At 44.4% G+C, this 24,632-nt stretch overlaps 1 protein-coding gene across 1 annotated transcript in view; it reads left to right on the forward strand.

The window, feature by feature from the left end:
- The window catches only part of BFSP2 (beaded filament structural protein 2), a 143,628-nt gene that overhangs the window by 20,680 nt on the left and 98,316 nt on the right, over nucleotides 1-24,632 (forward strand). The window contains exon 2 of the mRNA XM_044295310.1: nucleotides 10,935-11,020. Coding sequence (XP_044151245.1) covers nucleotides 10,935-11,020 — 86 coding nt within the window. The remainder of the gene's footprint in view (nucleotides 1-10,934; nucleotides 11,021-24,632) is intronic.

Consider the following 24,632-nt stretch of genomic DNA (forward strand, 5'->3'; position numbering starts at 1 on the left):
ACAGTGCTTACTTAGAAATTGGCAAGAGTTCTAGCAGTTGAACCCCTACCACTAATGGCATACCTACCATCGAGGAAAGCCACGGCACTACTATGGGGTCGAAGTGAGGGGTTTTCCAACATATAACAATAGCATTTTTTTCATGGAGCGACCAGTAGGGAGCGCTCAATGTACAGCTTCCACCAAGTTCAGTGGTAAGTGTATAAATTCCTAGGCACTGAAATACTTTATAAACTATCTGTTACACTTGTTCCAACATAGAAGTTGGGTAAAGTGGGAAAATGCAAGACTTTTTTTTATTAAGATATTCCTACACAAATAAAAATTTTTGTAAATTCATCAGATCTCTTACTGGGGTCTATATTAAGTTCTGTTCTGAGCCTTATGATATCTGTGCATGTCCCTACCCATCAATCAGACATTAGAGCCATATTGTAGCAATATGTCACCAATTTCTGTGATGAGACAAACCCTTTAAACCTCTAAACCATAGGGAACACTCAGACAGTGTCATACTGGGATGCCTAGGGCCCACCAGTAAAATGTATTTTTGGGGCCCACCGTACGGATACATTCAAATATTACCTGCTCACACAGCAGCAAGATGCTACCAGATGATTGAATATGGGGGTTCCTTTGAGAAGGTAGGTCTGTACCGAGAAGTCATCTTAGCTCTGATAGTGTCTACAATAACAAACTGGGGAGTTTCTTTAATGATCTATCAAGTGTTTTATATGAACAAAGGCTGGTTGAGGTGCTGTACATTGAATATTTGTATGTAGTGCAGTTAGTCTACTGTGTTATGTGCCACTTGTGTAGGGGGTGGGAGACTAGGGACGCACCTTGCTCAGGGGCCCACAGGGGGATTCACCTGTACTCCTGTGGGTCAGTCCGAGCCTGCTCAGACAATCCTAATGCAGGTCTATGTTCCCTACTTACCTCTGTCCTTAGTATAAGCCATTACCTCTAAATGAAGAAGTGGTAAACCTGCCCAGAGTTAAACAAAGAACACAGCTAAAAGTTATCCAAAAAGTTACAAAACATTTCAGGTATATTGTAGATCTCACTAGCAGCTACAGCCAGTGTTCTTGAGAACGGTTCCATAGAGGGAGTGAAACATTGCTGTCCATTGGGTGAATAAATCACTTTATTTTGGGGTGCTGCTTCTTTATTTGGATACATTGGACAAATACTGTGGTGGTAGTGCAATCATATGGGTATGCTACTATTGATTATCTCTCCCTAGGATAGGCTATCAATATATGACTGGCAAGTATCCGACAGCCAATACCCTGATGATCAGTTGCACTGCGGTAGCTATGTAGCTGGAAGTCAGTGCCTCAATAGACAATACTTTAAAGTGCCTAGATACAGGGTTATGGCTTAATGACTTTGTAGAAAAGCAACAGCTTTATGATGTGCTCCAGTTCTTTATGCAAAAAAATTGTGTAAAGTAAACCAGCCTTAAATAGGTTGTCAATCCCTCTCAAACACATATGGGTAGGGGGGAGCAGACAGAAGCATATTTATCTGCTTCCTACTGCTGGGTTTCATCTCCCTTGCTTCTCTGCTGCCGCCTACACTCAACATCTAGTTTGACACAGGTCAAATGGCTGCTGCAGCCAATGATTGACTACAGCAGTGATGAGTGCCATTACTCCGCACCCCACTACTGTGTCCTATGGGCTAACACAATGTCAGCTTATGGATTTATTGCATGTCCTATACAATGTGCATTGCTATTCCTATGTAACTGTTAATGTTTATGTAATGTACCTGGTTCACCAGTAGCTAGCAGCAAGCACGGCGGAGCTACAGTTCAAGAGAATGGAACCCTTCTATCCATTCTAACCCTCTCTCTAAGACTAGTTAGTTAGAGTCAGTTGCAGTTCACTCCCTGCCAAGGGAGGGTGTGCTGCAGGTGCACACCCCTGCTGAATGTGCCTTGCCCAAGCCAGCTAGAGCACCTTCAGCTCTTTTGGATGTGGAGGCCACCGCTTGGAGCCTCTGAAGCCAGGAGCAAAGTTCCCTGGATTAAGCTAAAGTCAGACTACAAAAAGAGAAGTTGCGGCATACAGCTAAAGCAAAGTTATTCAGTCAGCCTGTCAGCACAGCAGAGCCAGAGAGCAACCACTGTAACAGAGTTGAGTGCGTTTGCCTGCCAGAGTTAATGCTAAAGTCTGCTGAGAACCAAGACAAAGCCTGAAACTGTTGGAGAAACATTTATGCAAAGTAAAGCTGTTATTGAACTTCATAAAAAGATCTGGACTCAATTTATTTCTGCATCCCCTTCTTCAACAACACCCCTATTCATTGCTTTGGAGCCAACACCTGGGGTCCAGAATATCCAGGTAGGAGCACCGTGACATGTGCACCAACACCTTTAGGCCACCCTACACCATTCTGGCATTCCTACACTTGGGTACCATCCACAGTATCACTTAAAGGGGCCCTGTGCCCTTGTTGCTTTACTGCAACTGGCGTCACGAAAACAAGTACTTTTTCCTCTTAAAGGGCCCTGGGGGAGGTGCTTGATGCAATTTTGGTGTCACAAACAGGATCCGAACAAGATAAATCTATGTGCTGTTGGATTATACTGCCTATAGAATTGCCCAAAAAAAACTTAAAAATGACTTTATTGAATTTGCTGCGGAGCGACTGGTGCAAAACTGTGCGCGCCAGCATCCGAAGGGTATGGGATCGACCCCAGCCCAGGGACCCGCTTTTAGAGAGGAGGACCGGAAGTGTGGTGCGTTTCTCAGTTGAGAGGGGGTCTGGCTTCATTAGGGATGACAAGACCGGGCAGGAGCTTTATGTCAACAGACACTCTGTGAAGCGCCCTTACCTCCCTCAGGCCTGCCAGAGCCTCTATAAGGGAGATGTGGTGGAGTACACCTCCATGGAGTCCCTTCAGGGGCCTTTTGCTGTAGCCGTGACCTGCCTGGAATAATCCCTGGTGCCGCGGACAGAACCGGAGGTATACCTGGATGACCCAGCTGCAACAGGACGGGTGCGTTGTCTGCAGGAATTGGACGGTGTTCTATGTTCCTGTGAGAGGCCTCAGCCAGAGCCAGAGGTCCTCATCACTTGACTACCTGCACCCTCAACATCCACCCAACATCTGGGATTTATGTCAAGTACCTCATTTGTATTCAGCCCTACCATGGTGGCATACCAACTGTCATGGAAGTCAGAGCCACTACGGAGGAAAACAAGTCTCAAGTCCAATTCAGCCAATCACTGGCCGTAATGGTGACATGTATCCCATGTAACTTGATTATGTGACACATGGAGTACATGTCATCATTGCAGCCAGTCATTGGCTACAGTGGCCACATGACCCGTGTCAAACTGGAAGATGATACTGGAAATTAGGAGGTAGTGGTGGGGGGAGTAAAAGAAGCCCAAACCCAGCAGTGTGAGCAGGTAGGTAAGCTCCCAGCCTCGGGTATGGTCATGTTGGGGGCTTTGCCCAAAAGGTCCCCAAGAGTGAACAGCCCCTTTAAGATGGTGAAAGGAAAAGTGTCTAACTTCTAATAAGATGCACCCAATCTAGCACATTGAAAACTTGGCACATCTTCTGACTGTGATGTCTAAGTTTATCCTGTATAAATTTGAGCCAGCATTAGTAAATGTTCTCAGTGTGTTGCCATCGGACCAGGGTATGAAGCTTAGCTGAGTTATATAGCAAGACAATGATCCAAATACAAAAGTAAATTAGAGAAAAAACAAAAACTCCTTAATAGCCAACAATAAACCACAAGCATCAAATTATATGATGTATTTTTATGGAATTTTGCAATTGATTACAAATTGTAAGTAGGATATTTAATTAATTAGTGTAGAGGCAGATTTGTTTATTAAATGCATTAACAATTTAAAATCATTGTATAAAAGTACAGTATATTTATAGTCACCAGAGGGCAGCAGATGCACAAAATAATATTATCACTGCTCACCTAATGACTGCTTGTGCTTTACATTGATGTTATTTTATGCAAACGTAAATAGTACAGCAGACTTCCAGTGACTATAACCAGAAAGCACTCAGGGTATATAGTAAAACTGCTAGGTTTGGTGAATAGTCTGCATCTTGTCTTTTTCTTAACTGCATCTGAGTGAAATTACTGTAAGCCTTGCAATTCATTAATCCCTGATGACACTATAATAACCTTCACTAGAGCTCTTCTGGGACCTTTTCACACAGTGAAGTTATAGTTTAGCAGCTCTTTTCTTAAGGGGACTGACAATTAGATGCAACTCATACTCATTCATAGAGTAGGGAATTTTAGGGTTTCAAAGGTCCAGATCAGGGGATGAGGGCCCTTCTAACAATATGACTGACACAATATGATTACAAATTTATGATTGTGAATTTGGAGGAAGGTAAAGCAGGATGAGCTGTTGACAAACACTTCAAAGCCACTGCACTGTGAGGCCTCTTTCACACGAATGTGTGTCCCCCATGGCCGCGCTCCGGACGGCAAATGGCGTTCCGCAATGCACAGGCACCGACTGTGGGGAAGCCGCATGCGGATCGCAGACCCATTCACTTGAATGGGTTCTGTGATCCCTCCGTTCCCCAAAAAGCTAGGACAAGTTCTATCCTTTTGCGGAATGGAACCCCGCAGAAGCACTCCGTATTGCTTCCGTTCCTTGGTTCCATTCCGTTCTGCACCTCATCTCTGGATTTGCGGACCCATTCAACTGAATGGGTCTGCATCCGTGATGCGGAATGCACACTGCCAGTGCCCCGTATGTTGCGGACCCGCCGTATGCGGGCCGCAATACGCCCATGGAGGACACACAGTCGTGTGAAAGAGGCCTGAGGATTCAGATCTGGAATAATGAGAAGTTTAGGGGGTCATTTATTTTAGGCACCTATATCTGAGTGGTGATAACGTTAAAACGCTTAACTTATCCAGGCCATTCTGAAATTGTTTTTTTCATCACATTGTACTTCATGACACTGGTAAAATGAAGTAAAAAAAAAATCTTTTTTATTTATAAAAAATTACCAAATTTACAAAAAAAAAAATTGCAAAAAATTTTCCAAATTTCCAAGTTTTCATTTCTCTACTTCTATAATACATAGTAATACCTCCAAAAATAGTTATTCATTTACATTCCCCATATGTCTATTTCATGTTTGGATCATTTTTGGAATTATATTTTATATTTTGGGGATGTTACAAGGCTTAGAAGTTTAGAAGCAAATCTTGAAATTTTTCAGATTTTTTTTTTTTAAAACCCAATTTTTAGGGACCAGTTCAGGTCTGAAGTCACTTTGTGAGGCTTACATAATAGAAACCACCCAAAAGTGACCACATTCTAGAAACTAAACCCCTCAAGCTGATCAAAACCGATTTTAAAAACGTTGTTGACCCTTTAGGTGTTCCACAAGAGTTAATGGCAAATGGGGCTAAAATTTCCAAATTTAGATTTTTGGGCAAATTTTCCTTTTTAATCCACTTTTTCCAGTAACAAAGCAAGGGTTAACAGCCAAACAAAACTCAATATTTATTGCCCCGATTCTGTAGTTTGCAGAAACGCCCCATATGTGGCTGTAAGCTACTGTATGGGCACACAGTAGGGCATAGAAGGAAAGGTGCGCCATATGGTTTTTGGAAGGCAAATTTTGCTGGACTGGTTTATTTACACCATGTCCCATTTGAAGCCCCCTGATGCACCCCTAGAGTAGAAACTCCATAAAAGTGACCCCATCTAAGAAACTACACCCCTCAAGGTATTCAAAACTGATTTTATGAACTTTGTAACCCTTTAGCTGTTGCACAAGAGTTATTGGTAAATGGGGATACAATTTGAGAATTTAATTTTTTTTGCCAAATTTTAAATTTTAACCCATTTTGTCCACTAACAAAGCAAGGGTTAGCAGCCAAATAAGACTGTATCTTTATTGCTCTGACTCTGCCGTTTATAGAAACACCCCAAATGTGGAGTGGGCCCGGCATGCATGTTGGTACCTACTTTCCTAGGATACAATGGAGGCCATTTTGGCACCACAAAATTCAGAAATTAAAGCGGGCCCAGCATGCATGTGGAACCTACACTTGCTGAATTATATGATAGCCGTTATGGCACATAACAGATAGAATTTAATGTTAGGAACCCATCTAACTAGAGATCGCCTTGACGTGCGGCAGACGGGCTCAAAAAATTTTGTACAAAATTATTTGCCAAGCATCTCTAACTTATTAGTATAGCATTTGCAACTGTGACGCAATTTTGTACTTTATTTGGTTTGCAGTGAGCTGTTGCATTGCATGTCTTGTTTAACAGTCTTGTTCTCAGCCATAGCAATGTGCTCCTGCGCTTTGGGATGTGCTGACTGACCCCCTTTTTCATCCCTGGGGATAGGTACCTGGAGGGGGTGGGCAGGGAGGCCGCGTTGATTTTTCCGCACAGTCCCCCAAGCGGAGGTGGATCTGGCGGCGAGGGACTGGAACAAGAGGATACTAGTATAAAAGTTATTCACGTACAGGTGGTAACCCTTATCTAGCAGTGGGTGCATAAGGTCCCACATAAGTTTACCGCTAGCACCCAGAGTGTGGGGACATTCTGGGGGTTGAATACGGGAATCTCGACCCTCGTACACACGAAACTTGTAAGTGTACCCTGAGGTACTCTCACAAAGTTTGTACAGCTTCACGCTAAACCTCGCCCGCTTTGAGGGAACATACTGGCGGAAAATGAGTCTCCCCTTGAACGCAATGAGAGACTCTTCAACCGCGACCTCACTTCCAGGTACATAGGCCTGTACAAATTTGGCCTCAAAGTGATCGATGACCGGCCTGATTTTTTTATAGGCAGTCATAGGCAGGATCACCTCGGGGGGGGACATGCTGCATTATCTGAATAATGCAGGCATTTCCAGGTGGCCTCAAACCGGGAGAGTGTCATGGCCGTACTGTAAAGTGGGGTCTGGTAGAGGACGTCCACACTCCAGTAATGCCTGACACTAGGTTTCTTGACTAAGCCCATATGCAGCACGAGGCCCCAAAATGTCCTCATCTGGGCTGCACTGACCGTCATCCAGCCACCGGGCCTAGCCAAAAAGGAGCCCGGGTATTAAACAACGAAATGTTGGGCATACAGGTTTGTCTGCTCCACCATTAGATTTACCAGTTGGTCACTAAAAAAATGACTAAAAAAGTAATATTCAGTGAAGCCCACTGTGGAAATCTGGTTGGCCTACAAAATCAGGAATCACGGGCTTAAATCACTCTGGGGTACACCAGACAAGTTCACCGGCAGGGGGCTAAGGTGGATTTAACTGGTGGGCCGGAAAACTAGTACGAGCCCCAGAGCTGCTCGTACTAGGGTGGGCCACAGGGTCCCTATCATTGCAGTCCCCTTGCTCCGCTTGGCGGCGTCTCCGCTGCCTTGGGGGATCATCATCATCGCTAGATGATGAGGACGCGGATGACAACAGGAAAGTGGGGTCATCCTCGTCCTCACTGTCCAAACCACGTGTCCCATGCTGGAGTGGAAAAAGCACTGTGTACTAGTTTATACCTCAGATTACCACCTCTACGGAATGTAATGAGTGGATATTCTCCCACCAGGTGTCCTACCACCGGGTCTGACTGCAGGAGGCCCCAGCTGTCTTTTAGAATCTTCAGTATCTCCCTATGTGCTACATCAAAAGTGCCAATGATTCTTGCTTTAGAATCATTAGCAATAGTAGTTCTCGGATGTAGCAAACTCTCGGATGATATGCCCTTCTAAGTGGTTCTGCTGGATAGCCTCTCCGACTGAATTTACTCCTCAAATCATTTGCAGCAATCTTAAAGTCGCCCCATTCTGAACAATTCTGCCTCGCCTGTAGATATTGCCCTTTGGGGATGCCACGCTTAAGTGGGAGTGGAGAAAAAAAGACAATGCAACAGCACTCTGCAAACCAGATAAAGTACAATAATGCCATAGTCACAAAATTCAAGTGCAAATGCTACGCTTATTTATAAAGTGAGATGCCTGGCAAATGCATTTTGGACAAAACCATTTGAGCCCATCTGCCAAACGTCAAGGCAATCTCTGTAAGACGGGAACCCAACACTAAATACTACCTGTTATGCAACATAATGGACGCCATAAAGTTCAGGAAGTATTGGTTGCACATGCATGCTGGGTCCACTCTGCTTATTACCATTTTTGGTGCCATAGAGGCCTCCATTACTTCCAGGGGATGCAGGTACCAATATGCATGCCGAGCCCACTTCATACCTCTCCTGGTGCCAGACGGCTTTCAATGAATGTGAGAGCAGGCCGGCCACAGCTTTATACTGAAACTAATTAAAATCAGCCTATGGGGCAGACAGGCTAATCAGGAGTGCACGACTCGCTGGAGTGCCACACCTCCAGTGCTGTAAATCTGCAACAAAAAAAAAAGAAAGGGGGAAAGGGGGTTAGACAGCACATCCCAATGCGCGTGTGCACGCTGCCATGGCTAGAAACAGAGAAAAAAAAAAGACAATGCAACAGCACTCTGCAAACAAGATAAAGTACAATAATGCCATAGTCATAAAAAGCATTCAAGTGCTAATGCTACGCTTATTTATAAAGCGAGATGCTTCGCCAATGCATTTTGTACAAAAAGTGGGAGTGGACGACTGCTCTCCCATTTGAGCAATGTGTTGGTGGCCCTCGGTTTCCTATACATATTCGATGAAATAGTTCTGTCTGGGCTAATCTTGATAGAGAGGTCCAAAAAAAATGTCAATAGGGTATCATGAATCTCACTAGTAAAATACAGGCCTAAATCATTCTGTTTGAGGGCGGACACAAAATCTTTACAGGCAGAGGAGGTATTATCCCACAATATGAACACATAGTCAATGAACTGCAACCACATTATAATGGACGAGGTCCATCGACTCATGCTCTCCCCGAAGACAACCTCTCTCGCCCACCAGCCCAGGTAGAGATTTGCCAATGTAGGTGCACAAGGACTGCCCATCGCAACTCACCTGAGCTGGTGGAAGACCTGCCTATCAAAACAGAAAAATGTTGTTATTCAGGATGAAGGTCAGCAACTTGATGATAAACTCATTATGTGGTTTCAGATGTGCCCCCCCCAGACGTCTGAGCACATCCATCAAGTCCCTTACGTACGAAGGTAGACACAGCACGAAAGGGCGTAGGATCACATCCACATAGTTACTGATCTTCTCAGTGAGTCTTCCGATCCCAGACACTATCGGTCTGCCTTTAAGGGGATTAACCCCTTTATGTATTTTAGGCAGAGCATAAAACACAGGTGTGATGGGGTTATCGGGTAACAGGTAGGTATATTCGGTCATATTCACTAAGCCTTGCCTTTTAGCCTCACTCAGTATCTCTGTCAATTCGATTTTAAGGGCATCAGTTGGGTTTGAGCAGGGTTTGGCATTAAATGATTTATCATTTAAGATACATAGGCACATATCGCTGTATATTTCCCTTCCTAGGACTACTACATTTCCTCCTTTGTCTAAAGGCTTTATAATGATCTCTTTGTCATTCTGTAACAACTCTAAAGCCTCAGATTCACCCGGAGTGAGATTATTCGGCCCCTGCTCATATACATGTGGTGTACTTAGTTTTTCAGTTACATTCATGAGGAAGGCATCCAGGGGTGAGTATTCACTGACAGGTGGATTCCTCCTAGAGGGGGGTTTCAAGTGGGTGAAAGGCCAGAGCCAATCGGCCTTTGTCCTTCCTCCCATATTATGGGTAACTTCTGTGCGTATGCTGTGTTTATATATACCTTTTGCACAGGATGGCAGACACACTGAGGTATTGATGATATATTTAATTTTATACCAATGTGAATATACCATTCCAATTCTACTCCTGTTTAATAGTCATCCACCTGGAGACCCATCCGATGTATCAAATGGGCGAGGGTATGTCCTGGATTTGATTTAATGGTACTGCAGTATATTCACTCCTGTACATTATACTTACCTCCTATACCTCCTCCAGCGTTATCAATAGGCGGGGCAGAGATGTGTGCACTGTAGGGAGTGTCCCTGATTCATTGGCTCCAGCGCCGCTAATGCTGGCCTAGGAGGCGTGGCTTTTTCTTCTTTAGGAGCGGCGCTGGACGGCCGCGCTACATGCGCCCAGTGCCGCAGGCTACGTGTCTGCATGCTATGTGTTAGAGCATGCAGCACTCTGTCTTTGTGTCGATTAACTTCAATACTGCTCCTGATAATTTGACTGTACAATCAATAACAGATGCATTGTATCTGGGTGACCTGCTATATACTGGAGGATTCGAGGTGGGGGAATGTTCATGGCTACAATTCCACCCTCCTGACCGCTGGTTACCCATCTGCGCCCTTTGTATATGCGCAGTTCTCGGATTTGGTCTGAGTGGTTGACAACAAACTCACACCTAAGTGTACATGCTTCCTAGAACAGTCTATATAAGTTTTTTTGCACATTGAGTTGAAAATATCCACAAAGCATAGATGTGACCCATGCCTGCATTGGGCAGGTAAAGATTTTGGGGCAGATTTACGAATCATCTCTAATGTTAATACTAATAGATAACAAAGTTAGACCAGACAGTCTAAAGATGCAACAAATTTATCACAGTGGCACTGTGTGAAAGAGTTGATGCATTGATAGACACTTTTAGACATGCCACTGTAAGGCAAGCCCTTTTCCCACTAAACCATCATGCCACCACCCCACCCACCCCTGTGCTGAGAAAAGTGCAAAAAGTGTCTATAACAATTAATAGATGTGGCAAAAGGCATTCTGGCACTTTCTGATGAGTAAATTATCTCAATATATTCATAAAAATAAATTCGTATTTTTTTTACATTCACAAATATGTGAGTTCCCCAGTTATCTAGTGTTAGCCCACATATCCCAACATGACCAGAACACTTTATTTATTTTGTATAACTACCTTATTTTTGCAGGTTGGAGATGCAGTCTTGGAGAATGCTCGACTTATGCTGCAGACAGAGAATATACAAGCATGTGCAGAAGACTTTCAAAGAAAGGTGTTCATATTTCTACCAGTCCTATGCAAAATGTGTGTGTGTGTGTGTGTGTGTAAATTTACAATGTGTAGTGCAGTTTCCCTACATGGAACACATGAACTAGCAAAGCTCCCTTTTTGGTTATGTTCACATGATTAAAATATGCCACTGATCTTCCACTGAGTCAGCAGCAGAAAATCCACACTGAGAAGTGACATGCTACTTGGTGGAAGCAGATTTGATTGAGGAAACCTCAACTATATACTCTTCTAATACTCCTCTAAATCTCCTCTAAAGCGTCCACCAAATTAGAAATCTGCCACCATAGGCGACCTGTTTTCAGCTAGTAATCTGCTACTTAATCTGCTACTGATCTGCCACGGATGTTTCTGCCTCTGAGTTTGCTGTGTGAACTTAAGCCTATGGCTTTCTAGCTAGTGAACAGGACAGTTGGGGACCTGGACACTGATGGTTGTGAACTAAATGACCACCAGATATAAATTTCCATAATGCACTAAAAAATACTTAGAAACCACGAACAGTAGCTTGAACAACTTTTGCACTGTAGTCTGAAATGTCATCGATCTATCTTGGTGCCCATGTATCCTCAAAAAAAAAAAAAAAAAAAAAAAGAACCAGTAAGAAGATAAGTTGAAGTTCTGTCTTCTTATTTTTTATATACTGCACCCAAATAATTAGACATACAGTACATCAGCCATACACAGTGCCACACAGAATCCAGGTACACGTATATGATTTTATACAGCATTTAGAGAAAGATTGCATCCAGCATCCAGGTAAATCTGGGCAGTTCATAGAATTTCTCTGCTAGTCTTTGGAGTTGAAGGTGGCATAGTAACATCTCTTGTGATCAATGATAGTTAACGAGTTAAATGAGATGTCTGAGTATTTAATACCAATGACCTAACCTCAGTATCAGTAAGAGTCTGACTCCTGGAACCCCTGCCGATCAACTGTTTGAAGAGACCACAACGCCTATTGAGTCCATGGCCTCTTCCTAGGCCAGTGATGTCACATTCATCGGTCACATGGCCTAAGTGCAGCTCAAACCTATTCAAGTGATGGTTCTCCGGAGGATAGGTCATCAGTATTAGACACTTGGACAACTGCTTTAGTGGTAATAATTCTGGTGATATAATGTGGTGAAGTAATTAATACCAAAATCCTTAAGAGTGACTTATTTATAAAACGTTCCTTATGATCTAGGACAGTAAAGACCATTGGGGTCATTTATCAAACTGGTGCAAATTAGAACTGGCTTAGTTGCCCATAGCAATCAGATTCCACCTTTCATTTTCCAAAGGAGCAGTTGCTATGGGCAATTTAGCCAGTTCTAATTCACACCAGTTTGATAAATGACCCCACATGTGTTCTAAAGCAGTGGTCAGTGACAACACATCCCTCCTTTGTTTGGATAAAATTTATGGAAATGTGTATTTTTTTCAACAGTAAAAACTATGTCAAAATCCCTGGTTGTTTAGAGTAATAAAGGTGTCAATGCCATCATCATTGTAGTCTGTAATGGGCAGTGCACATAGACCCACTGTGCCAACTAACCGGTCTTACTTTGGACTAAACCTAAGGGTATTGTCCTAGCAGTCCCCTGTTAGTCAACCTTTAAGCAATCTGGACTTCACTACAGGAAACCAACCAGGCTGCTGCCTCCTGGAATAGTCCCTTTCTAAATGTTTGGTGAAGTCCAGGCTTCCTCCAACAAATGTCTGCATTCCTCAAGAGAAATCACTGATAGGATAATTATTTTCAGTTGCAGAAAAGGCCTTAGAGAAAAACCTACAAGTGACCATCTTGCTGGTAGCACTCTTTTGTGTCAACACAGCTCCTGCCCCCACAGATAACTGTTTACAGATGTTGGGACAGTAAATACCTGCTTAAGGGCCAGGAAGGACACCTCTGCCTCAGGAATCTGATTGGGTAGGGTCAGGGTAGAAAAATGGGGGATAAATTGACTGAATACTTTTCAAAGCCCAAAATGTGCTGGGTAGTTTGGAGATCAGTGGGCTGTGGCCAGTTCAATGCTGCAGATTGAATAATCTGTATGCCTTAATCTGATATTATGTAATCCAGGAAAGGAAGTGAAGTCTTTTCAAAAATATATTTTTTTAATTTTGCATACAGTCTATTCTACATTAGAGTACAGTGCAGACCTGCTTGTAATCAAGTTTGATGAAAGAAAATCAGGATGTCATCCAGCAACAAAACACATGAGTAGAGGAGAGGTCATTGACAAATTGAAAAACAACCAGAGCATTGCTGTGACCAAATGGAATGACCAGATACTCATAGTGGCCATCTCTGGTATTAAAAGCAATTTTCCATTTGTCTCCTTCTCAAATTCAAAACAAACTGTAGTTTCGAATTTACTGGTAGATGCAGTGTAGTGAAGATTTTGGAACTGCACAAACTATCAAAGAGCTCTAGTATCAGGAGAATGTTATATTTATACTTCACTGTTATCTTCACAGTTCACCTCCTCTTTGATGAAGAAGAATTCGGAGTAAAAACTTGTGAATAAATGCCCTGTCCAAATGTTCCTTTATATATTCTGACACAGCTTGCATTTCTGGCAGCAATAGATGATGAATTCAGCCTTGTGGAGGAGTCATCCCAGGGACCAGGTCTATAGGACAGTCATAAAAACAGTGGGGCAGCAATGTCTCTGCCACATTTTTGACAGACAAAGAAGTTAGAATAGGCAGCTGCTAGCCTTGTCGGTTTTGCAGAATAAGAGGAGATCGAACAGGTAGAACCAGAGTCAGGCATCAAGAATGGAATGTAGAACCCCATCTCAGGATATGCCCAGAGTTAAAATCCAAGACACATCCATGCTTTCGAAGCCAGGGCAGCCTCAGTAACAGGGAACGGGTAAACTTAGGCAGAACAAATAAAGAGATCTTGTCTATGTGGCATGTGCCCACTTGTAATTCCAAGGACTCGGCAACAAACTGAATGGGCTCCATGAGAGCCCTCTCATCGACGGACGTCACCAACAATAACTTCTCAAAGCATTGGACTGGAATGTGGTATTGATTTACCAAGTCCTAGTGCAGAAAGTTTCCTGCCGAGCCAGAATCCAGCATCACAGGTAAAGTCAACTTAGGACAGAACTGATCTTCACCCAGGGTCGTCTCTCCTACCAACCATATACTCTGGAGTTGACAATTTGAGAGGACATATACAGTAATAGTGCCCCTTATCGCCACAAAACTGTACATACAAAAGGTTGTTAGAACGCATGAGCTCCTCCCCCATCAGCCTGACTTTGTCCACCAGTATAGGCTCTGGTGAAGCTGCAGAAGTAGAAGACTGACAGAGGTCTCTGATAAATAGGTGCTAGAGAAGAGGTCTCTTCACATGTGCTGCCTGTCTGGCACTCTCCCAGAATGTGATGTGAGTGGAGAGGGAAATCAAGGCCTCCAAGGTAGATGGAATGTTTCAACCCGCCAGCTCATTCTTAATTCTCCCTGACAAATCTTCCCAGAAAGTTGCCACTAAAGCATCATTATTCCAGACCAGCTCCAAGGCCAGGGTTCGGAACTAGATGGCATATTGCCCAACCATGAGATTACCCTGGAATAGAAGCAATATAGAGAAGGCACAGAAGAGGTTTGCCTGGGTTCTTCAAATACTCTGCAAAAGCTCTCTAGGAATTCCTGCACATTACTGATACTGTAACTTGGTTTTGTCTCTTCAATAACAGGCTAGCACCACACCAGACAGGTGCAAACAACAATTCTAAACTGGTGGGATAACAAATATTGTGCAGATATACCAAATATTATGCAGATATACCATTATCTAGGCGTGTACCCACTGGGCCAACTAACCAGTTTGACGTTGGGCTAAATCTAAGGACATTGTCATGGCTTTTTAACCCTTTAAACTCTATACAGGTATCTTGACTTCACTGCAGGAAACCAACCAGACTGCTATCTCCTGGTATAGTCCCTGTATAGTTGGCAGCTCACCCACAGGGATCAGAGACACTGATGCAAAGCACCAAAGGAGCAAACAATACTCGTAGGAGACAGGCCAGGATCAGGACAGGCAGAGTTTGTGAGTATCTGTAAAACAAGATCAGGGCAGACAGCTGAGGATCAGAAGCAGAGTTCATACACAGGCAAACACACAGAAAAAGCAAACCTTCACTAGGACTGGCAAACATTAGAATAACTAAAGCTCAAGCAAAGTGGTGGAACCAACAGCCTAGTATAAATAGGAGACCTAATCAGCACCTTAGTCAGCAGCTGCACAGAGAGCAAGAAGAAAAGATTAACTCTAGCAGAACCACAGAGTAGTTCACTGAGCACTGGCCCCAATACACACAGGGTGAGTGGATTGAAGTCCACACCTGCCCGGGATAGTGGAGCAGCGGTGGGCACGGGTAGCCACCATAACATAGTCTAGGGGTTTTGCAGAAGTTAAAAGCTATATATATTTTTAGTGTGTCAATTAGTGATAAGCGAACACATTCGGGTGTTTGGCCCGAACACATTGCGATATTTGTGCGCTTGGCCGAGCACACAAATATAATGGAAGTCAATGGGAGACAACCAGGAACCCCCTGTTCGGAAGAGGGGAGGGTGCCTGGTCCATTGGAAAAAGTCAGAAAGTGACAGAAACACCACCGAAATGGATAGGGAACAGCATGGGGACGATGTCTGGATGCATGTTGGCCTCCCAGGTTGCTGCGGGGAACCATTTTGTCCACGTTGTACACCCCTTTTACAGACTGGCCAAAATACGCACAAAACAAAAAAAACAATGTTACAGTGAAAATTGTTAGGAAACATTCTTTCCTGTATATTAGATTGTATATAAAGTGCAAGTGCTGCAAAAAATTACAAGCAAAAGGCACTCCGAAACAGCCTGTAAAAAAACACTGTAAAACAAAACATGCAATGCAACAGCTCTCTGCAGAGAGCTGTTGCATTGCATGTTTTGTTTTACAGTGTTTTTCTCAGCCATAGCAACGTGCCCCTGAGCTTTGGGATGTGCTGACTGACCCCCTTTTTCTTTGCATTTTGTACTGGAGGTGTGCCTGACACCTCAGTCCTGCACTCCTGACCAGCTTGTCTGCCCCATAGGCAGATTTTAATTAGTGTGAGTATATAGCTTGGCCTGCTCTCCCTCACTCACTGGAAGCCATTTGGCACCAGGAGAGAGATAGTTTGTGGACTCTCATTGCAGTCTTTAGTGGCCATTTGGCACCAGGAGTGGTGTGGAGTGGGCCCGGCATGCATGTTGGTACCTGCATTCCTTGGATATGATGGAGGCCATTTTGGCACCAAAAATGACAGAAATTAGGGGTGTGTCCTGACTATGGCGGAGTGAACACGCGTCTCTGAGAGCTCCTGTCCTGAGAGTGCATCTGCAAGCGTTCCTAGCTCACCAGTGCCTGATTTTCAAGTTCCTATGGTTCGGACGAGAAGGGGTTCGTCAGCCGGTCCCACTAGTACTCCCATGGACGTGAAGCACAAAGGCATCCAGCAGTTTTTCGCTTCAGAAGGGCAGAAGGTAACGGGCCGCGACTCCGGCGTGAAGAGGGACTAACCTCACCCGGCCCACGTTGTGAACAGAGGGGACACGCGGCTGGCGCCATCTTGCCAGGCCGCACAGGATCCCATGCCTCTGACTCAAGCCGCAGTGTCCCTGCAACCGCAAGCCTTATCCCTGCCCTCTCCTCCGACAGAACCGGATGATCCGTCCTGAGACTGGAGAGCGCATGTTCGGCAGCTGCCGACCAGGCAAGAAATTGAACAATTTATTGCACGTTTGGAATATTCATATAAGCAAGAGCTCCATACCCTGTCTACCAGCTTACAGATGGTCGAGGAGAGGGTGAATGATCCTCTCACCAGGCTGAATTGTCCTCCCGACTGGACGTAATAGAGGATAAAGGCCTACCTGAATCTATACCTACAGTGGATCTTATCCATACTTTGCAGGACCTTTTTAAGATAATATTGAACAGACCGGTTTCTGATGATCTGGAAATCGACAGAGCACACAGGACACTCGGCCAACCGAATCCTGATCCTGCTAGACCTAGAGATGTGATATGTCGCTTACATTACTGCTCCATAAAGGAGGAGATCATGCGCAAGTCGCGCAACACAGCTACGATTGAATTTCAGGGAGCCCACATCTCACTACTACAAGATTTGGCCTGCTCCACCCTACAACAAAGAAGAGCTCTTCGCCCCCTGTTAGAGTGCCTCCGAGAAAGAGACATTCCCTATATGTGGGGTTATCCGTTCCAGCTGGTGGTCAGAAGGGGTGGCAAGCGTTATGAACTGCGTGACCCATCCGAGTTGGCAGATTTTCTAGCTGCGCTGGGTCTACCTGAAATTGAGCTACCTGAGTGGAGTATCACCCCTCCGATCCCGACGAGGTTCTCAGTCTGGAAGTCCAAATCACCGGGACGCAACAAGGGGTCGGCTAATCGGAGACTGCCTTCTTGATCTCCCCTTTCAATTGTATTGCAAGTTGCATGCAGTTTGTTTCTCTACATTGCTCGGGCCTCTTGTCAGTTGCGGTCCAGGCCTTGTGCGACAGGTCACCCTGATTGACAAAATGGCCTGGTTCCCTCACCCCTAGTTGGGGCGAAACCATCTCGTTAGGTATTCTCTACCTTATTGTTTAGGTTCCAGATATAGGGCTTTCAGTTTGATTTTTGGTGGTTTGTTTTACTCACAGGACACTTCTTTCGCCCACCATTCTTTTCCTCAGGACGCTCACTCGATAACCGTTGATTACTCATACTCTGACAGGTCTCCATACCTGCTATTGGAAGACAGTCCCCGACTAACGTTATTCGCTACCCACCTCAGTTCCGAGGTTTATCTGATACACTTTGTGTGTCACCCCTAGTTTGTGGTTTACGTCTTTTCGCCTCTTCTTCTTGGTTCTGTCTTGTCCTCCTCCTCCCTTTTCATTTATTCCTCTGTGTTCCTTGTGGTCCCTCTGTCACTAGTGAGCCTCTGTGATTTTTGTTTGACCTGTTTTTCCCCTACTTGTGTTTCCCACACCCCAACACCTGTCCCTGACCCATCCCAGCGTCGCACATTTCTGATTTGTCACGGAGTTAATAATGAATCAGCAGGCTGAGATCAAACTTGTCTCGCTGAATGTTAGGGGTTTTAACATCCCTGACAAAAGAGCAAAGATACTTGCGGGAGGATAATGCTCAGATCTTGCTTCTCCAAGAAACACATTTTAAGACACACCATATACCAAACTTTAGATCCAAGACGTATACTACATGGTTTCACAGCACAAATCCAGAAGCTAAAGCTAAATCCAATCGCTTTGCATAAAAGTCTACCCTGCTCTGTTTTAGATTCCAGATCCTGCAGCAAGGGACGCTATGTCTTTGTCAAGCTGGCCATCCATAGGAGAGTGTACACTGTAGGTAACATATATCTTCCAAATTCGGGACAAGGTAAGTCATTTGCAGCTATCATGTCGAAAATGGAACCTTTCATGGATGGCATTGTACTGCTGGGGGGTGACTTTAATCTGCCCCTTGACCCGTCACTGGACACTTTCCTTGGGAGATCTCTTGTTCCTAACTCGACTCTTTCTAGGGTCCACTCTGTCTTGCGGAATAATAGGCTGGTGGATGTGTGGAGGGTATTAAATCCGACAAGTCGAGATTACACATGCTACTCCCCGGCCCATAACACTTATAGCAGGATCGACTTGTTTGCTATCTCTCATTATGTCTTATCACCCTAGGGCTACTATTGGTTCGGCTGTATGGTCGGATCATGCTCCTGTCTCACTTACTCTAGCTCTTCCGGACTTAGTGGCCAAAGAGTGGACTTGGCGGCTTAATGCACATTTACTGAAGGACATGGTTTGTAGGCAAGCAATCGAGAAGACCATTATGGACTTTCTTGATACTCATGCTAATTATCCCACGGCCCCTCCTCTGCAGTGGGAGGCACTTAAATGCGTGTTGCAGGGGGTGTTTATTCAACACAGCTCGAGATTGAAAAGAGAGAGGGAGGCACGTATTAGGAGCTTGTCTGAGGAATTACTCCGCTTAGAATCCCTACACATGGGATCTCTTACCCTGCCTTGTTGACAGAGCTGACTTCAGTGAGGGATAAGCTAAGGGAAGAGATTAGCGAGAAATATGCTTATGCCAGGGAACGTTATGAGGGCTTCTTATTTGAAAATGCCAATAAGTGCGGGTAGGCTCTAGCCAAACTCCTACATCCTAGATTGACACAATGCTATATCCCCGAGATTAAATACTCAAGTGGTAAGACCTTGCATCACCCTCTCCATATTGCTGAAGCATTTAGATCATATTATGCATCATTGTACAACATAAAAGGCCAATTCGTGGACATGCCGCCTCCTGAATTAGATAGCCGTATTTCATCCTATTTAGATGAGACGGCCCTGCCCACAATTTCTCCAGATCAACAGTCTGACTTGGACCAATCCCTCTCTGAATCTGAAGTAAGATTAGTGGTCAAGTCTCTTAAAGGTCATAAGAGCCCAGGACCGGATGGGTTTACTGGCTTTTTCTATAAGAAATTCCTTGATTTGCTTAGCCCCTTGCTGACAAAAGTTTTTAATAGCATCTCTCCTACCTGTCCTTTTCCCAAGCAATCCTTAGAGGCCCATATTGTTGTTATACCTAAGCCTAATAAGGACATCACAGTTTGTGGCAATTATAGGCCAATATCATTAATAAACTGACATTAAAATTTACTCAAAGATTCTGGCAAATAGGTTGCGGCTGATCTTCCCGCAAAGTATTAGCCTGGATCAGGTTGGGTTTGTCACGGGCAGAGAAGCCAGAGACAATACCATCCGCACTATCACGTTGATCCATTATGCGCAGGAACGACAAAGTCCCATTGGCCTGATGTCTGTAGATGCCGAGAAGGCGTTTGACAGGGTTCACTGGCGATTTATGTTAGCTTCCTTACAGCATCTTGGATTAGGGAACAGATTTGTAGAATATGTATCAGCTTTATATACCCGCCCCACCGCTAGGGTTAGAATTAATGGTATCCTAGCACCTTCTTTCAAGATCCATAATGGGACACGCCAGGGGTGTTCGTTATCCCCTCTCCTATATGTGCTGCAAATGGAACATCTAGCACAGGCCATCCGCCTTAATCCGGATATCAGGGGTATCAACATCAAGAATAAACAGCATAAATTGGCATTATACGCTGATGACTTGCTCCTATACGTGTCAGCCCCCCACATCTCAATTCCATCTCTACTCCGTGAGTATGATAGATTTGGACATCTGAGCAATTTTAAGGCGAACCTTTCAAAGACGGAGTTATTAAACATTTCTTTGGCCCCTGCAGACGTAAACACCCTTCGAGATAATTTCTCCTTTAAATTGAAAGAGCAAAGTCTGGTGTACTTGGGCGTTCAGATCCCTGCACAGCTACATTTGCTCTTCCCACTTAACTACTTGCCACTGCAGAAGAGAACACTGGAGGATATGCAGAAGTACTCCCTTAAAAAGTTATCTTGGTTTGGTCGTATGACCGCCTTTAAGATGGATATCCTGCCGAGGTTTCTCTACCTCTTCCAAACTGTCCCAGTGTATGTGCCTAGGTCGTACTTTCGAGAATTACAAAAAGGACTGAACAAGTTTATATAGCAGGCAAGCAAACCCAGATTGCAGAGACAGGTCCTGACTAAGCAGAAATCCTTAAGAGGTTTTGGCCTCCCAGATATGTGCATCTATCATAGTGCTTCTGTGCTCACCAGACTGAGGGACTGGCTTCATAAAGACTCTTAGAAATTGTGGGTTGGCTTGGAACAATCATTATCTCCTCTGTCTCTTCAGGCGTTGCCCTGGATTGCGATAGATAAAAGACCAGCCTCTGATGGGTGGCCATATTTGGTGAGGCATGCCCTGACTATCTGGGACTACTGGATATCCACGTCACAGGTATCCGCTAGACTTGGTCCTATGACTCCATTGCATAGCAACCCGGCATTTTCACCGGGCCTAATGCCTTCCTCTTTCCTCATTAAAATTGCTCAGGATGGGTTCCTGAGGGTTAAAGACATGGTCACCTCTGGTTAATTATCCTCCATAGGGACTCTTCAACAGAATGTAGCTTTCACACAGGTTTCATGGTTGGGATATGCTCAAGTAAGGTCATTTTTGGGACTCACGTTTTCAGGCAAAGTGATAGACCAGTTGACAGACTTTGACAAACTATACCTAGCTTCCGCAGACGGTCGAGGTACAATATCAGCCATGTATCAGGTCTTGTTACAACTCCAAAATGGAGAAAGAGCCCCATTCTCTGAAAAGTGGGAGAGAGATCTGCAAATTACCTTCTCAGCGGAAGAAGTGAGGAAGTTGTGTGCACTCTCCCATGGAATGTCAATGGCGGCTCAAGTTAAATAAAAGAATTATAAAATTGTCTCTAGGTGGTACTATTGCCCTACTACTCTACATCAGATGTTTCCTTCGGTTTCTGATCAATGTTGGCGGTGTGAACGGGAGAAAAGGTTCCATGCTTCATATTTGGTGGGATTGCCCATTGATAAAGCCTTTCTGGGAGAAGGTTTTAAAGATATATACCAGTTACTCTAGTCAGTCTATACCCAACACACCTCAAATTACTCTGCTGTCACTCCTTCCTGGATCCTTCTCACAAATTAAGAAGGGGGCACTACCTCTCTTTCTTGGCTGCGGTGCGTATGGTGATTCCAAGGCATTGGAAAACCATTTCTCCCCCCACTCTGATAGAATGGGCCAAGGAATTGAAGCACATTTTAAGGATGGAAGAACTGATAGCAGATAGTGAAGAAAGGGGTAGGATATTTCAGAACAGATATACCTCTCTGACTTTCTTCTTGGATTCTCAGGGATTTAAGAATTTATTGTGTTTTTAAGATTATTTTCATATGGTTTCTTGCAAGTGCACCTTAATATTACTTACACCCCCCTCCCTCCCTAATCCTCTTTCCTTTTGTGTCCTATATGTTTTGTGCAAACTAGGAACTTCCTTGTTGTAACTTTATGCCAGGTGCTTTTGCTCAGGTACCCGAGGGCTTATGGCGAGTCTTATTTTTTTACATGATAGTCCTCCTTGGTTGAGGTCCCCTGTTATGCTTGGGATGTTCGAGTCCCTTAGTCCTATTACATTGTACATTTTATTATGGCTGTATTTTGTGGGTCCTGCGTGACCTATTGTTGGGCTGTGCCCGTACTATATGTTTTGATATCTTCTGATGTAATATGTCACTTGAATAAGAAAACCAAAAATTAAATAAAATAAGATTACACACAAAAATGACAGAAATTAAAGCAGGCCCAGCATGCATGTGGAACCTACACTCGTTGAATTATAGGGTAGCCGTCATGGCACATAACAGGTAGAATTTAGTGTTAGGAACCCGTCTTACAGAGATCGCCTTGACGTGCGGCAGATGGGCTCAAATAATTTTGTACAAAATGATTTGCCAAGCATCTCTAATTTATAAGTATAGCATTAGCAATTATTATGCAATTTTGTACTTTATTTAGTTTGCAAAGAGCTACGGCATTGCATGTTTTGTTTTACAGTGTTAAAGATTTTAGGTTTGGGCCTGCACGTGAGGTGAATCTGTAAAAGATTTTAGGCTTGGGCCTGCACGTGAGGTGAACCTGTAAAAGATTTTAGGCTTGGGCCTGCAGGTGAGCTGACCCTTTTTAAGATTTGATTTTTGGTCCTGCTGGTGAGCTGCGGTGGAACCGACAAACCCAACTTCATTTTGATGGCTGCATTATTCTGCAGGTGCCCATCATACAGTTTTAAAGATTCCTTTGCCATCTGTATCTTTATAATCAATCTGTTGATTGAATCCTTTCATCCAGACTCAGTCATTGTGCCACTATGTGTCCTCCTCATCCTGCTATCTCCACAGTATATCACCTTGCCACTCATTTTCATCACCATGCTGCTGCTACCTAAAAAGGCCTTAGACTGATCACCAGGCCCACAATGTAAATAATTTTTTACACCCACATTTGAAATCAAAAATACATCTTAGATGAAAAATTGAAAAAAAAATAACATTATTTCCTGTAGAGTTACATGTATATGAAGTGTAGATTTTCCGTTTGGGCCTGCAGGTGAGCTGACCCTCCATGAAGAGGGACATGAGGAGATCTTGTGCACTGATTCCCAAACTCCTCAGCATCCACAGTCAGAAGAAGATGAGGGTGGGGAATGGCAATTAGTGTTTAATGTGGTGGATGATGCGGGTACGACACAGTTGTCAAAAAGTGAGGGTTTTGTTTGGTCAACACCACAAGTCAGGAGGATGAACCGAGGGAGGAAGTAGAAGAAGAGGGATTGCTGTACAATGACATTACTGACCCAACCTTGGTAAGTGACAAGCCAAGCTAGAACAGCAGTACAGAGGGGGAGGGATCCACAGCACCGCAACAGGCTAGAAGAAGCTGTGGGATTGAAAACTGGAGAAGGCACTCCACACCAAATAGGCCCGCGTACAGTTGCCCTTAACCCATGCCTTTGAACCAAAGCGCAAATACCCAGCCACCCACCCACAGGCCTTAGCACTTAATGCAAACCTTTAAAAATAGGTGGCCCAGGAAATGTTGCCATTTAGGCCTGTGGACACTGAGGCTTTCCTCAGCCTCCTGGCGGTGACCTTCCATCGTTACTCAGTCCCCAGCCGCCACTATTTATCTTGGTGTGCCAGCCCTGCGTTACACCATCAATTGTCTCCTGTAACATCACCTGTGCCCTGACCAACGCAGTTATTATGAAGGTCCATTTAACAACTGACACATGGACAAGTGCTTTTGGCCAGGGACGCTACATGTCCATGGCGGCACACTGGGTGAACCTTCTGGAGGCCGGGAGCAAGTCGTACCCTTGGATGGCATAGGTGCTACCAATGCCAAGGATTGAGTGCCCACTTCCCATCCGGATTTTCACCACCGTCACCACCTTCATTAGTTTAAGCAAACCCCCCCCCCCCCTTCTCCTACTCGTACTCCATTTCCACTTCAGAATTATCTTTTAGCTCCAGTCAGCCATCAGTCAGTAGTTGTCAGAGGCGGATTAAGTGCATGTGAGGCCCAGGCTGTTTACCCCACACGGGCCCCTCCCTTCATTTTAGTTTAAAAAAAAATCTGCATGAAGAGGCTGTGGTGCTTCGTGAGCGTCAAAGTCTCTTCCTAGGCCATATGACATATTCATCGTTCACATGGTCTTGGTGCAGCTCAATCCCATCTGAGTGATTGGGGCTGAGCTGCAATACCAAGCTCAGTGCTATCAAATGGACAGAGCTGTGCTTGGTAAGGAGGAAAGTGGCTGTCGTGCTCACTGGAACATCGCGGTCTCCTCAAACAGCTGATTGGGGTTCCAGGAGTCAGACCCACACCAATCTCCTAACTCTCTGTGTATAGATATCATAGATGTTACCTGCAGTCATATGTAACACCCCACATAACACAGTGAATTATTGTGTTATGTGGGGTGTTACATAGGACTGCAGGGAAAATCTACTACATTATCTGCACACAGAAAGTTAGCACTATTATCTGGGCTTTTACATAGGACTGCAGGTGACATCTAC

Source organism: Bufo gargarizans, chromosome 5, assembly GCF_014858855.1.
Source record: "Bufo gargarizans isolate SCDJY-AF-19 chromosome 5, ASM1485885v1, whole genome shotgun sequence".
Lineage (NCBI taxonomy): Eukaryota > Metazoa > Chordata > Amphibia > Anura > Bufonidae > Bufo > Bufo gargarizans.